The following is a 15,689-nucleotide window of genomic DNA, read 5'->3' as shown; positions in this document are numbered from 1 at the left end:
CCCCTTAATTCAACTTCCTTTCCTTCCGTAGAAAATTTGATGAAAAGTTCATGAAAATTAAAAGCTATTGTACCCAAGGATTGTAGCCATTGGACTCCTAGTACAACATCAGCACCTCCCATTGGAATGGAAAGCATTGGGCTAGTCAATACATATTCTCCCATGGATAGCTTGATATTATGGCATTTCCAGAGCAATTTATTGTTCCTCCATTTGCAATCATCACTTAACACTCCAGTGCTAGATATAGGAAGCAATTCAATTCTTTTGCTACCCTACAGTGAATAAAATTGTGGGTGCTTCCTGAATCAATCAACACTATTACCTTTTTTCTTCTTGATTTGTCCTTCTATCTTGATGGTTTGAGGAGTGGTAATTCCCGCCAATGCATTACAAGATATGGTCGGATTTATTTGTTCTTCATCTAGGCTTTGTTCCTGGAACATATCCTCTTCTTTTGACCTTTCTTGCTCATTTTCTTCTTCCTCTTCACAATCTATGTAGAATAATTTCTTCTCAGCACACTTATGACCTTTAGTGTATTTGCTATCACAACTATAACAAAGCCCTTTTGCTCTTTTTTCTTCAATTGTTGTGGTGTCAACCTTATAGGTTGTGGAAGACTAGGGGCAACTGCACTTCCGTCTTTATAGTTGTGAGTGGTATGCTTCCTGGTTGCCATAATTTTTGCTTTCCATTTTTCATGCTAACCTGAATGCCTTCTCTAATGAATCAGGTTCCCAAAGGCGAACATCATGTTGGATATTATCCTTTAAAGACCCTATGAACACATCAATCCTATGCTCCTCTGGAATATCTTTTACCCTTATGTTCAATTTTTGGAACTCCTCAATGTGCTCCATTATTGAACCCTTTTGTTTGAGACTTATCAATTGGCTAAAAAAAGTGTTGCTTTTTGTATCCTCATAATGTGCTATCAATTCTTCCGTAAAAATTGCCCAAGTGATAAATTGTTTACGAGAGCAAATCCATTGATACCATACAAATTGATTTGGTTCCAAATATAAAGTTGCCATACATATCTTTTGTGTGTATTGCACATTATTGAGATCGAAGAACTGCTCCATCTGTAATATCCATGTGGCGGGATCCTTGCCATCAAACTTCCTCATATCGATTTTTGGAACATGGTGGGTCTTCGATCCAACATTAGATCTATGGAATCATGATTAATATTTCTTTTGTTCACATCGTGAGTTTCCTTTACAACCTTTTCACCATTAGTAAGTATCTCTTGTAGAAAATTTGTCAAATCTGTCTTCAAATCTGCCATGTCTGTCTTCAAATCTGTCCTCAAATCTGTCTTCAAATCATCCATCTTAGCTTCAATGCCCTTTATCTTAGATTCCACGCCATTTATCTTAGATTCCACGCCATTTATCTTAGCTTTTGTTAGCTTTTGTGAGCGTGACATTTGTTGCACTTGTTCTTGTAATTTTGATATATCATGTAACATTCTTCTCCTCTTCTTCATGAGTCATGCTACAGCTTTCAGGTTCCTTATTAGGTGTTTGCATTTTCTTTCCTCGGGCATCAGTTACCGATAATAATGCTTTACTATGCCTTTTGAATTCCTTCAAACCAAACTTCTGTAAAAATTTAAAAAAAAACTACACACCTTTTTTCACTATGTAGAAGCCTGATATTGAATCTGATGTATCTCTGTAATTTCGGATCATCCAGTTCTGAAATTTTGACTTGTAGTAGCCTTTTGAGTCCTCTTTCCAATGCCACAAGTCTGACCCAAATTGGTTTCTCCAAGGAAGAGTTATACGAAATCTCCCACAGTGACTTGCTTATAGACTAGTTCAGTAGAGCAAACTTGTACGACGTGCCACGAGTCATTGTTTCGACCTATGGATCTGAAAAATGCATACAAGAAACTACAGTCTGTCCTCTTTCTGTACCTTCTTATGAAATTTCAATCCGATCCTCAGAGAGAAAGTTATGACGATTTTCCCCAGGTCACCTATTTTGAATGTAATTCAGGAGTCTGCAAAAAGACCAACTTCCTCAGATCATATCTCCGAAAATATCGCGCGAAAAGATCTGAAATTCGGACCAAAGTTCAAAGTTCAGCGCGATTTCTTCTCAAATGGGTTTTTATTGCGACTTCTGAAAACGTCACAGAAAAAAAAGTTATAGCGAAAATGCCACAATGACCTGTTTGGAGCAGCGAAACCCTAGAACCCAAAGCTCTGATACCAAATGTTATGAAACTAGCTCAAGAAAATATAGATCAACGCCTTAGAATTCAGCCTCTTCGAGGGGGCAACCTCCTTTACATTACATAAATGAACAATTCTTCGATGATTCAAATGACAAAACCTCCTTTCTATATATAGGAGTCTAAGGAGTCACAATATAATCCAGTCGACCTAACAATAATAATATAAAGCCACAAAAATAACAATAGAGGGATTCTATGGGCACATTAATAACAATATGGGGGCAATGGGGGCACAACAATATAAATAAGGGGTATAACTACAATAGTAATGGGGTAATCACTAGTATTATAGGGACCCAACATCTCTGGTCAGGGCAGTGGGTATTGGGACCGTATCCTTTCAGAGGGAGTCATAGCCTCCCTTGAAAGTGACAGAGATCATATATGTTTCGAGGCTAAAAAAGAACTTGATATCACTGTTCACTATTTAGCACAAGGGATATGAGGTGGTGTTCCAAGATGGACAAATTCTCATGTATCCTAGGGGAGCCATTATCACTTCAGCCAAAGTGATTGGAGTCTGCCATGGGAAGCTATACAGGTTCATGATTCAACCTACTACAGCATTGGTTTCAAGTCTCGACCACCAGTAGTAGTAATTTGTGTGAGTTGTGGCACAAGAGGATGGCCCATTTGCACCATGGGGCTCTAAGGATACTAAGGGATATTGTTACTATTAGTTTTTGTAGCATCGGAGGTGTTCTAGTCTTGCAATTTGTGGAAAGGCTAAAACACATGAGATCTCCAAAACCCAGAGATCTTTTTGGGAACTTCCATCTAGAGATAGCTCAATTAGATTATTAGCCGATTTTTAAATATTTCCTAAGTCTAAACATAGGGAATATGGTTAATTAATTAGTATTAAATGAGATAAGGTGAGAATTCTCTAGAAACTCATCTCACACAGATCAAAAAGGAATTAGTCTAGGCCCTTGATTAAGTTCTAATCTTGTTCGTTGGTGCTCCAACAGAGGATTATAAGAAGAAGTCGATGGGTAGATGAGAATACACACAAAAAACACTTGTGAGAACTGTTGACCCTGCCACCTACACCTACCTACAGTTAGTGAAAAAAGTCTTTAGCCCCACAAGGTGTGGTTGGTGGCAAGGAACTAAGAGAAGAGGTTGTCACTTATTCCCAACTCTCTCTGTTTAAGCTATCTCCTAAGCTAGCTATGGGGAGTGGTCCCTAAAGGAAAACTAAGTTAAAGATGTGAGGTTTCTAGGAGAATGTTAAAGTGAAGTGGATTACTTTCTTAAGATTACAACCAAACATGATGTCAGCAATATGAAATGAAATAACTTTTGGCTTTTTTAAGGTTATGACGAGGGGAGCGATTCATGGTTGCTTAAGGTTTCTGGCCAACTCTGCAGCGACGGAATCACTCTGCACAACACAAGACTGCAACAACTCAGCCCCTCTAGCGACAACATTATTCAGCAAATAGGCCCATTGCTATGAATTCCCTTCTGGGGGAGGTACTCAGAGCCTCCCCCCAACGGCAGCAACGAGATTCGGACTCCCAATGTGATTGTAAGGGCTTATGAAACGGCTCAGACTGACATCACTGCAAAGCAGACTGACCCAGCAGATCAAGGAAAACAAAAATCACCACAGGATACAGAGGCAACGCCTCAGATTCAGCAGCAAGATTGTACACTGAATAGAGAGATCCCCAAAGCGACCTCTGCCACTTGCAAACCTATTGCAGCAGAGCGACCCAAGATAGAATTACCTGGTCACTGGATCAATACCCAAATCCAGTTTATGAAGGACCACGCTCTCATAGGGAAATTTATCGGCTTCTGGCCGACGGAGAAAGCCCTGCAGGGATGGATTGCGGCCAAATGGAAACCTAAAGGACATGTCACCCTACAGCTCGGACCAAAAGGTTTCTTTACGGCTATCTTCAACTGCATAGAAGATTGTAACAGAGTCCTAGATGGAGGCCCCTACTTCTTCAACTCCGCGAGCCTGTATTTGAGAGACTGGATCGAAAGATTCAACCCAGACAAAGAGGATTTCAGTTGGGCGTCGATCTAGATCCGAATGTATTCCCTTCCATTGGAATACTGGGATGAAGAATCGCTAAAAGACATAGGAAATGGTCTGGGAGACTTCATAAAGATAGCCGAAGAAACGAAACTTAGACGATACACCTCTTATTCTCGCATCTGTGTCTACATGCACCTAGACAAAGCACTCCTGGACTCTGTAAGTTTATATCATGATGATTTTGAATGGATTCAGCCTATAGATTATGAACATGTTCCATTTAGATGCAGAAAATGTCATGCACATGGTCATCTTTTCCGTGATTGCCCCCTAAATGCAACCCCCAAAACCAATGCCACCTCAGAAAAACCTGATTCGGAAGGATTTACCAAAGTCAATAACCAGAAAAAGGCTCTAGAAATCCCACAGCCAACTTCTCCATACCCTCTACTAGCAATAGCTTTGATATCTTGGCACAACCAGCAATGAATGACTCTAAGCCCCCCAACCAAACTACTGATATACCCAAGCTATCTTCTGTAATCCAACCCTCAGACACAAGAAATGCACTGAAGCCACCTCATGCCACTGTAAGCCCAACATCCAATCCCAATAAGGAATCTGAATGGAGGCCTAATGGAATGGAAATTGATATCTTTTTCCAAGAACCAATCCACTCAAATGACTTCGCAGCGAAAAGCAGTGAGTCCAAACATATGGAAAAGGAGCCTGAAAGTATTGGCATTGGGGATCTGGACATATTTAGCATTGAGCAAGCATGTAGGAAGAAAGATTTTGATAAAATCCCGGATAGAAGTTAGAAAGTTTGAAGGTAATCGTTTCTAGAGCACATCAGCAGTGAACTTTAGGGATCCAACCGGGTAGTCAATGGGATGGGAAAAACCTTCCCAAAGACACCAAGAAACGAGGGAGAAAGACAAATCTGCAAAGAACCATCATCACTGGGGAAATGTTGGTGGAGTCAGGAAAATATTCCAAGTTAACGAAGTATTACAGGCCGCTACCCAATATTGAACCATGAAGCTCACATCATGGAATTTAAGAGGGTTAAACAGCCCTGTGAAGTACAGAATGATCAAAAACATGATACAGCAGAAGAAACCTCAAATATTCTTCATGCAATAAACAAAATGTAACAGTAATACACTTGGCACCATTCTCTCAAAACCCTGGCCAAGAAGCCATTCAGTAGCAGTGGATGCCTCGGGAGCTTCAAGGGGACTTGCAATAGCATGGGATACACAAGCTATTTCGCTCACTGACATCCATGCGACTCATAATCTCATTCAAGCTACTTTTCATATCATAGGGACCAATGTTCATGGACATCTCACCAATGTCTATTTCCCCTAGGATGCCACGAACAAATTGGCATTGTTGAACACGATAGCATCGCTCAACTCTACCAGAGTCCATCCTCTTTGGATTACAGGTGGCGACTTTTATATGATTTCTAAACTTGAGGAAAAAAAATGGAGGTCGAGTCAAATTAGACATTGAAAGCAGCCACTTCAAAGATGTTATACAAAATAACTGGCTCATTGATCTGCCCTCTAACAATGGAATGTATACCTGGAACAATAGAAGATCGAATTCGCAGCAAATTGCTTCTCGATTGGATCGTTTCTTGTTATCTGACAATGCCATTCATTTAAGAGGAGACTTTACTGCCTCAATCTTGCCTCTACTCGGATCAGACCATTGGCCCATATCTCTTCAATGGCAAATCCCTGGCAACTCCACACAGAGACCCTTCCGTTTTGAAGCATTTTGGCTTACACATCTAGAATTCAACAATCTGGCCCTCTCAATCTGGAAAAGCTTCATTCCCCCTGAAGGAACAAAAATGCATCAACTTCAACAGCGGCTCAAATATCTCAAAATGCACATCAAGCAATGGAATCAAACGACCTTTGGAAATATCTTTCAAGCCCAAAAAGCTCTAGCACAAGAAATGATAGACCTTCAGCAGAAAATAATTAATGAAGGAAGGACAAAAGCACTGGTGGAAAAGGAACAGAACCTTCAGAATCAGTTGGACGAAAGAAGAAAGCAAGAGGAGATCCTCTGGAAGCAAAAATCCAGAGTAAAATGGCTAAAAGAGGGAGAGTGGAATACGAAATTATTTCACTGCACCACCATACAGAGAAGAATGCACAACAACATTACACAAATTCAGAATCAGCAGAGAAAAAGGCTAGAAGAACACGATGATATCGAAAGAGAGCTCCTCAAGCATTTCAAAAACGTTCATCAAGAACCACAAATTAACAGACAGCGAGCTATAAAACGGATTCTCCAGCACATCCCTAAAATCATAACGGAAGAACATAATTAATTACTCTTTCATCCAGTTACTCTACAGGAAGTTGAATCAGCAATGAATCAGCTCAAGGAGGGTAAAGCTCCTGGACTAGATGGTTTTACCTCCAACTTCTTTCATAAGTTCTGGGATCTCATCAAAGTGGACGTTTGGCAAGTTGTGGAAGAATCTAAGACTTTACATTGGTTGCTTCCATTTCTAAATTCCACCTTTATTGCACTCATACCTAAAGAAGAGCATTTTATTACTCCGGACAAATTTAGGCCAATAACTCTCTGCAATGTTATCTACAAAGTCATCGCTTCCCGTCTGAAACCGCTGCTTCCCTTGCTCATATCGCCAGAACAATCGAGATATGTAGAAGGACAGCAAATCATTGACAGCATCATCCTCACCCATGAGATCATACATTCACTAAAGCACAACAGAAAAGCAGGTAGCTTATCAAAATTGATCTCTATCAAAATTGATCTCATCATGCTTACAGATGGATTCTCTCCTCCATGGTAGATGGGTAATGGATCTTGTCTCCTTTACTTTTTTCTCCATATTGGTTAATCATTCCTTCTCTTCTCGTCCTTTCCACCCCTCTAGAGGCATTCGTCAAGGAGATCCCTCTCTCCCTTTCTTTTTGTGCTAATGGCCGAAGGGTTAGGTTGTATAATCAAAAACGTTCTTCAATCTCAGCAGCTTAGAGGCATTTCAGTCCATGACTCCCCAGCTATCACTCATCAACAATTTGTGGATGACAACATGTTGTTTGGGCACCCTTCAGTTCAAGAAGCATTAATGTTTAAATCCCTGCTTGATGACTATTCGGAAGCATCTGGAGCCAGCATTAACACTGCAAAATCCCAAATCTTCTTTTTTCACACTCCCTCCATTACTCAATCCTCTATAACCCGCATTCTTGGATTCTCTGTAGCTTCTCTACCCTCAAAGTATTTAGGCACCCCTTTGACTGATTCTGCACTAAAACATGCCTCATGGCAACTGCTCCTCGAAAAACTTGAAGCTCGCCTTTCCTCCTGGACCTACAAAGCCCTCAATATGGCTAGTCAGCTGGTGCTGGTTAAAGTCGTTTTACAATCGATGCCTTTATATTTTTTCTTTGTTTTGGCGGCACCAAAATGGGTGCTTAAGAGGATCAAAAATTTACAACGTAATTTTCTATGGAGATCCTCAAGCCAAAATCGTAAATGGGCATTGGTCAAATGCACGACAGTTTGCCTTCCAAAAAAACATGGAGGTATGGGTCTCTGAGATCCTCAACACAGCAATGCAGTGATGGGAGCAAGGATATGGTGGAAATGGCTCTCAGCTCCACACGCACTGTGGGCTATACTTTGGACTGCCAAATATGCAAATAACAGACTGCTAAAAAATTTAATCGGACTTATGTCCACTGAAAATGGCTCCTTAATATGGAATGCAGCCAGACAGCATAGCGCCATGATTCAGCAGCACAGTTTCTGGGAAATCAGAGATGGCAGCAATGCTCGTTTTTGGGCTGACTCTTGGCAACAAAGACCCAGGCTAAGCAATTTGTTCAGACCTCCACAAATAGATGATTGGGACACGCAACAAAAGGAAAAAGTCAATCAGCACTGGATTCCAGCCCTCAACCAGGGATATAGACAATGGCTAAAAGCGGCACAAATTATCAGACATGGAACAGAGCAAATCCACAATGAGATTGATATAGAACTCACGAATAGAAAAATCAGATTCTCAGACAAGAAGGATATTTTGAGATGGGGTACACACCACGTGGGATTTTTACCACTAAGGAAGCGTACAACCTTTTGATTAGCAATCAGGATTCCAAAGACCCTCTTTGAGACAAAATCTGGTCTCCCGAAATTTGGCCCAAGGTTTCGATGTTTCTCTAGCTACTATGTCAAAAAGAGATTCTCAATTGAGACAATCTAAGGAAAAAAATTCCACGGGCCTTCAAGATGTCCCAATTGCAATCAACAGGAAGAGACCATACAGCATCTTATGGACTCGTGCCATTTAGCCAATAAACTATGGGAAAAAACCAGCTTTAGATGTCAAAAAGGATGCAGAGTAACAGGGATATTACAAACACCATCCGTAACTGGGCAATTGATCCTTACAAGAGCAGGTTGCTAAACTCTCTGTGGAAAATTATTCCAGGCCTTCTCATCTGGACATTATGGAAAGAAAGAAACAGACACATTTTTAAAGATCAATATACACCTCTAGATAACATCTAGAGTAATTTCTGCAACAATCTTCAGGAAACCTTGGCGCTTCAAAAGTGGCATGAAGATGACTTTCCTACCCTTCCTCAGGAGTAGAACATCTAGGAGAATTGGCATCTTCGGATTACCCAAACACATGAGAACCCCAGCAACTCTTCTCAAAATCCCAACGCTCCAAGCAAATGGCAGCCTCCTCCCCAAGGAATGATACAATTAAATTTTGACGGAGCCTCCAAAGGCAACCCAGGCATGGCAGGTTATGGAGGCATCTTCAAGGATCACGGAGGCAAACCACTCCTGCTCTTCCTTGGCTCAATAGGATGGGACACGAACAATTCAGCTGAACTAGAAGGACTGTGGCAGGGACTTTGCTTAGCTCAGCAACATGGATTCTTTCCTATTGTAATTGAAGGAGACTCACAGATCCTCATCAACATGGCTAATCAAATTCTTCAAGGGACACCAGCTCACAAAGTAGCTTGCAGCTGGAGATTAGCAACTCGTTTAGAAATCATAGAACAATGGCTCTTAACCAATAGAGCAATCACATTCAAACATGTCAAAAGGGAAGGCAATAAAGTGGCAGATCTCCTAGCAAATTTGGGGGTGGACGGTCATCAAGTTCTAAACTCAGGCTCGCTTGACATTTTAAATGATAGCTCTCATGTACAGGAATGCACTGACCTGGTGCAGAATGATGCAAAACTCCCGGATGCGGGTTTTTAGGCACGCAGGTACTTGGGTTGGCAAGCGGCGAGGCCACCTGGCCACCCACGCTTCCACTCAGAAGCATATACAGCAAGCCACCGCCGTTAGTAATGGCACATTAATGAACTGCATTGGTCGAGGCTTCATCAATTTGGTTGTTAAGATGGCCTCTTCAGACCGTCTTCCCCCCGCTCCGCCTCCTCTGAATTACAATTGTCTCCCTGCTGTTGCAAAGCCAAACTCGCGCACGACAACGGGGAGACGCTGCCAAATTCTGTGCTGCATTGAGATGGTGGATGGTGCACATTTCTCGTAGTCTTTTATGCTGCCTACGGACTGGTTCTTCGGTCTTGAATCTCTGCTCTGAACCGCTAATTATAGGTCATTTGTTCCCATTGACCACTCATTCTTTGGCACTGCTCCTTCTCGTCCCTGTCCGCTCAATTTTGCCCAGGTGAGCATGCCTCATCTACGTCATCGAATGCGCTATAGAAGGGGCAGTAGCAGAGGAAGATTGCCCCCCTCCTTGTCCCTCTCTGACTCGTCCCCATCTGACTCATTCTCCCCTTCGAAGGCTCATTTATCTGGACGCTACCCAGCCACTCGCAACGGTCGAAAGCGAGCTCAGATTGCAGGTCCTCAGCCCGTTGACGCCGCTCCCCAGCCTCCTGCTGCCTCTGTGTCATCTCTGCAGCCCAATCATTCTGCACAATTTCAATTTCGTTGCTCGTTGGAACGTCCCTGCATAATAGCGACTATCTCGGTGGCATTTAGAGAGGAGCCACAAAACTCTGAAGACCCAACCTGCAATACTTCGGCGCGGAACACCACCAGCAAGAGAAAAGCCCTTGGAAGCAGCTCAGGGACGTACAGAAGCAGTGAAGCAGCTCATGGACACACCAATCCAGGTCGCTTCAAAAACATGGAAGAAACTCCGAGAGATAAACAGGATGCAGAAGATGACATGAAAGCATACAGGTGTCTGATAATGGAAGAACCTCCTCCTCCCAACGACACCTAGCTAGTCAATGTTTTTCAGGTTTTGGGTACCCTGCTCCCAATACTATGGGTCTATTCTGGTGTTTTTTCTATGCAATGTTGTTAGTTTTGATGATTGTTCAAAAAACTGTTCCACTCTGGCATTACAAGCTGTTACCCCTATGTGGGCAGCAAACTCTTATAGTTTTGGACTGGTTTCCCCGGTGTAGGCAATCTCTTTCTAGTCTTTTGTTGGTAAACATAGCATAATTTGGGGCTTGCTCTGCAGAGGCATGTGCCTCCTTGTATTATTTTTGTCACATTAATAGAATTAGTCTAATTTAGAAGAAAAAAATATGAAATCAAATAACCATTAACAACCATCAATACATGAGATAAGCATAAGCATATGAGAGACCAATGCCTTTTAAAGTATTGCTCAAAAATGAAAGATATTTGTTTAATATAAATGAAATGATTTCAAGCACAAGTAACCCTGAAAGTGAAACAAGAAAATGTTAGCACAATAAAATAATCAATACAAGATATAAGGATGCTTTCAAATATATATGATCAATTGCTAAATGAAAGCATACAAGGATATCTTGCAGAAGGAAAACAATTAGTAGTCTATTTGCAAAAAACGTAGATGAAATAATGTTTGCCAAAACAAAGTATTCAATTCAACTTTCATTCATAATGACAAGTATAATGACCTATTGAAAGAAAACCATAAGATGTGTCAAAATGAAATGCACCTATACTAGATTTGGATGCAATTATCTTGGCTATTTTTAATGTAAAATGTCTAATCTAGGTGAGAAGTCCCCTCTTGAGATTTTACCAAAGGGTAAAAATTAGGGTAACTATAAGAAAGAAGGGGCAAGGGAACAGAGGTGTCATTAACAATACCCATCACCTGAGTCTTATGAACCAGCATGTGTCTTCATTCCTATAATGGGACAAGCCACCTTCATAACTGCAAGGTCACAACGCTTTTATCTTACTTCATACCAAATGGAATAACTTTCCAAGAAAGTATTTTTTTCCCTACGATTTCTATCAACCAAGCTTATGCTTGGAAGTTGATTTTAAATGTGCAACTAAGTTAAGACGCCTACTATGATGTGCAAGTAAATTTGCAAGTGCTATGTAAAAAATAGAGATGCTTTAAACACAAGATTGCATAAGCTTTATAACATGTAAAATTGAGAAATGAAAGTATTTCTTTGACTTGTGATAAATTGATGATCCACCAAAAGCAAACTTGAAACTTATGAGCAATTGTTTTGCATGTAAAATAAATGGCAATGCTTGTGAAAAGTAAACTCAAGATTGTACTCAAAATAGGCTTGCAAGATTTTCAAGGGCTCGGTGCGAAATTTTAGGGAGGAGGAATTTTGGGATTCCGTCTAGACAAAATTCTTCATTTGTGTCTCCTCTACGCATCCTCCAGTTTTGAAAGAATTCCGACAGTGCAATTTCAAATAAATTGAGGCCCTAGCTACCACACCAAGTGGGAACCCTTGAAGGTCCTTTTGACTAGGGGATTTTTGAAGGTTTGCACTTTGTAGCTCATCATTCAAAACCTTTTCTCTTAACTATAGTTGACCATTAGATGAACCTTTACCTCGGTATATCTCTCAACCCTAGGTCTCTTACAGTATCTCTCTCAAGGGGTTTTTCGTGGAAAGTCATCCTAGCTTCTCCCAAAGCTCGCACTTTCATTGAATCTTTCCATTGAATGAGCCATCCTTGCCTCACTTTGGACCCTGGTATAGACATATTAATCGCAAGTGAGGAATATTAGAAGTCTTGATCTTAGGCACTCATCATTATTGATCATTCCTGAGCCCGAGCTCTAGTCATCCTTCATAGGTCCTTCTTGGGAGTCTTTCAGCTTCCTTTTGAAGCATTTTGAACCATTAATTGAACCTCTCCTTGAATGGGCCTTGGAAATCATTTCATATCTCATGATTAATCCCATCATCCTAAGTGATTTCCTCCATACTGGAACTCCTCTCATCAGTGAAAATCCGAGAAGAGAAGGGGACTTACGTTGTGGTGACAATGGGCCTTTGTCGCAAACTGTTGTTGTGCCTTTGACCTCTAGCTTTCAAACTAGGCCTGCTAGTTTGTGCAGCAACAAGGCTCTAGTATTGAACATGCTAAGATAATTGAGATTCATGACGAGGCATTATATAGACTTCTTACACCTCTCCCTCAAGCCCTAATACACTTAGATGTTAGCCCTTCTGAACTATGGCATAGAAGGTATGGACACCTTCACTACAAGATATTGCCATCTTTGAATCCCTAAATTAAAGGAAGATCATGAAGGAGATTGTAAGGGATGTGCTCTAGGCAAGAATGTTAAGAAACCCTTTGCAAGAAGTGATACCAAATCAAAGGAAATATTATATCTCATACACATATGTGTGTAGTCCTATGGCAATAAAATATCTTGGAGGCCATCAATATTAAGTGACATTCATTGATGATTTCTCCAAGAAAACATGGTTATACCTCCTCAAGAACAAAGATGAGGTATTTGAGAAGTTTCAAGAATTCAAGAACGAAGTAGAGAATCTAATAGAAAGAAAGATCAAGACTCTAAGGTCTGATAATGGTGGAGAATGTACCTCCAAAGAGCTTATAGCATTTTGTAAGGAAGCAGGGACTAAGGGGGAGCTAATTGTTCCTTATAATCCTGAGCAGAATGGTGTGGCTAAAAGAAAGAATATAACTATTGAAGAATGTGTAAAATCCATGCTAGAAGATCAAGATCTTCCTCAATTCTTATGGGGAGAAGCATCGGTAACAACTATCTACTTGCAAAATTGAAGATCTCATAAGATTCTCAACAATGACTCTAGGAGAAGCATTTACAAGAAGGAAGCCTAGTGTGGATCATCTTCGAATATTGAATGCCCAATTTACATACGCATTCCAAAAGATAAAAGGAAGAAGTTGGATCCTACCAGTACAAAAGGCATCTCTGTTGGTTATGTGCTTCATCAAAAGCGTATAGAATCTACATTAAAGAGGATCGTCATATTGAAGCAGGATGTCATCTTTGATGAAAATATAGCTTACAAGAGATCCAAATATATTCCTATTGATTCTGATGAAGAAGAAATTCCCATATTTGAAGAAATCTCTAAGGATGACAATGTTCAAGATCCTACATCAATTGAAGAAGATGTTGAAATACCTAGTGAACCTATGCAACATGTTATTATTCCTGAAACTCGTAAGAGACCTGCTTGGTTGAGGATGAATCTACAATAGGCAGAGGGACATGCAGCAACAATGTAATATCCCTAATCAAGGGTATCCTCAAACACAAGCAAACTCCAACCAGAAAAATAACAGTAGTGCAACATACAATAATGTATACATGAATATAAGCAGATACTCAAGAAATACAGAGAGAAATGCTAACCCATTTTATTATACTGAGTAATGGAAAGAGTACAAGAGGTGATCAGAAGGATAGCACCTCGACTTGCACAAGGCAAATGAAGAAATACACTCAGAATAGTAACGAAATGGCCTCTCTCTAAACTGCGTCCAAGCTACCGGAGAACTGTTGTGTTGCTGCTACTGTTGGAATCAAGTGAGGATTTGGGGCTGTTCCCCTCCTCAGAAAATGGTGAAACTCTGGAATCAACCTCTACTCAATAAACCCAGAAAAGCCCAGAAAGCTTTTCCAAAATCGCTGACCCTCGGAAATCACCCCCTGAGGATCTACGTTATCCCTCAAGGCTCTGCACTGCCCCTGAAGAGAATCCTCCAAAAACTCTACCCGAGACTCTACCAAAATCCTCCAATATGCAAGGGTCGATCCCTTGCTCAATCTCCAAGCTCAAATCCTCCACATAAACCTAATCCGGAGCTGCTACCCAAAAGAGACTACGTCCTCCCCTCTCAAGACTGCGCAGTCATCAAAATGCTCAATTCCTCCTCAACTCCAGAGATCACTCCTCCTACAAAATACTGATGAAACTACCTTGCCCGAGCAGGCACTCGAAGTCCTCTGAGGCTAAGGGTGAGATCTCCGAACGGAGACACTCGATGCACTAAACAGTGCTACAGACAGGCTAAACAGCGAGCGTGCTCTAAGTCGAAGTGACTAGCTCGAATGCAACATAGTCTGATGCCAAAATGAGGAGGCTCCTCTCTCCTTTATAGCGTTGGCCTCTCTCAAAACCTTAAGGCCCACCTCCTCCAACGTAGCCTCTCTCTTGCCACGTGCTCCTTCTCCATCTGCGCAGTCCCTCCAAGTGTCTACGTGGTCCTTTGGCCCCCTTGGCTCCCCTTTTAAGTTACAATGTTGTGCTACTAGGGAGTGACTTTATTCAAAAAGTGAGTTATGTCCCCCTTTCCTCACCTTTTTATTTATAAATAACTATAGAAGGCAAAATTGAGCAAAATCGAATATTCCAATTAGCCATGGCTAATTAGGAATATTACAGTCTCCCCCGGCAAAATGTTGCTTGTCCTCAAGCAACTTAAGTGATGGATGTTGCAAAACTTTCTCGCTGTCCCAAGTGGCATCCTCATCCGGTAAATTCTTCCACCTCACCAAGAATTCCCGAACCGTCCTGCTCCGTAGCTGCCTCTCCCTGGTATCAATAATAGCCTCTAGATGCAACACCAAATGCCCCTCATCATCCGTGGGTGGTAACTCATCTGTCACTGTCACCTGCTGCCCCAATGCCTTCTTCAGGCATGATACATGAAAAACGTTATGAATCTTACTGCCTTGGGGCAACTCCAATTCATACGCAACATGTCCAATCCTGCGTATCACCCTGTATGGCCCGTAAAAGCAGGCCTTAAGCTTATCAGCTCCCTTCTGCTTCAGTGACGACTGTCGGTATGGCTGTAATCGTAGGTAGACCAAATCCCCTACCTCAAACTGTCTCTCCACCCACCCCTGTCAGCATACAGCTTCTGCTGGTTCTGTGCTATAGCCATATTATCCTTGAGAGCTTGGAGGATATCCTAACTCTCTTGGATCCAAATCTTGGCTCTCGAAGCCTTGCTAGCACCAAACATCACGTCAGCAAAAGATAAAGGATGATATCCATACAAAGCATAGAATGTGACATACCAATCGACATGTGATGTGTAGTGTTGTAGCAGTACTCCCCCATATGCAACCACTTCATCCATGCT

The 15,689-nt window shown here is 41.3% G+C and overlaps 1 protein-coding gene across 3 annotated transcripts in view; it reads right to left on the bottom strand.

Moving 5' to 3' along the window:
• The window catches only part of LOC149190779 (uncharacterized), a 325,562-nt gene that overhangs the window by 301,561 nt on the left and 8,312 nt on the right, over positions 1 to 15,689 (bottom strand). Inside the window, exon 2 of one of the 3 annotated variants that reach the window (XM_089413441.1) lies at positions 11,425 to 11,484. The exons of the other annotated variants lie outside the window; for them this stretch is intronic. Coding sequence (XP_089269567.1) covers positions 11,425 to 11,445 — 21 coding nt within the window. The 5' untranslated portion in view covers positions 11,446 to 11,484. The remainder of the gene's footprint in view (positions 1 to 11,424; positions 11,485 to 15,689) is intronic. 3 annotated transcript variants of the gene reach the window in all.

The sequence above is a fragment of the Pinus tabuliformis genome, chromosome 3_1 (assembly GCF_031772625.1).
Source record: "Pinus tabuliformis cultivar Carrire ecotype Pingquan chromosome 3_1, CPIR1, whole genome shotgun sequence".
In the NCBI taxonomy this organism is placed as follows: domain Eukaryota; kingdom Viridiplantae; phylum Streptophyta; class Pinopsida; order Pinales; family Pinaceae; genus Pinus; species Pinus tabuliformis.
This window is presented reverse-complemented; position numbering and strand designations above follow the sequence as displayed.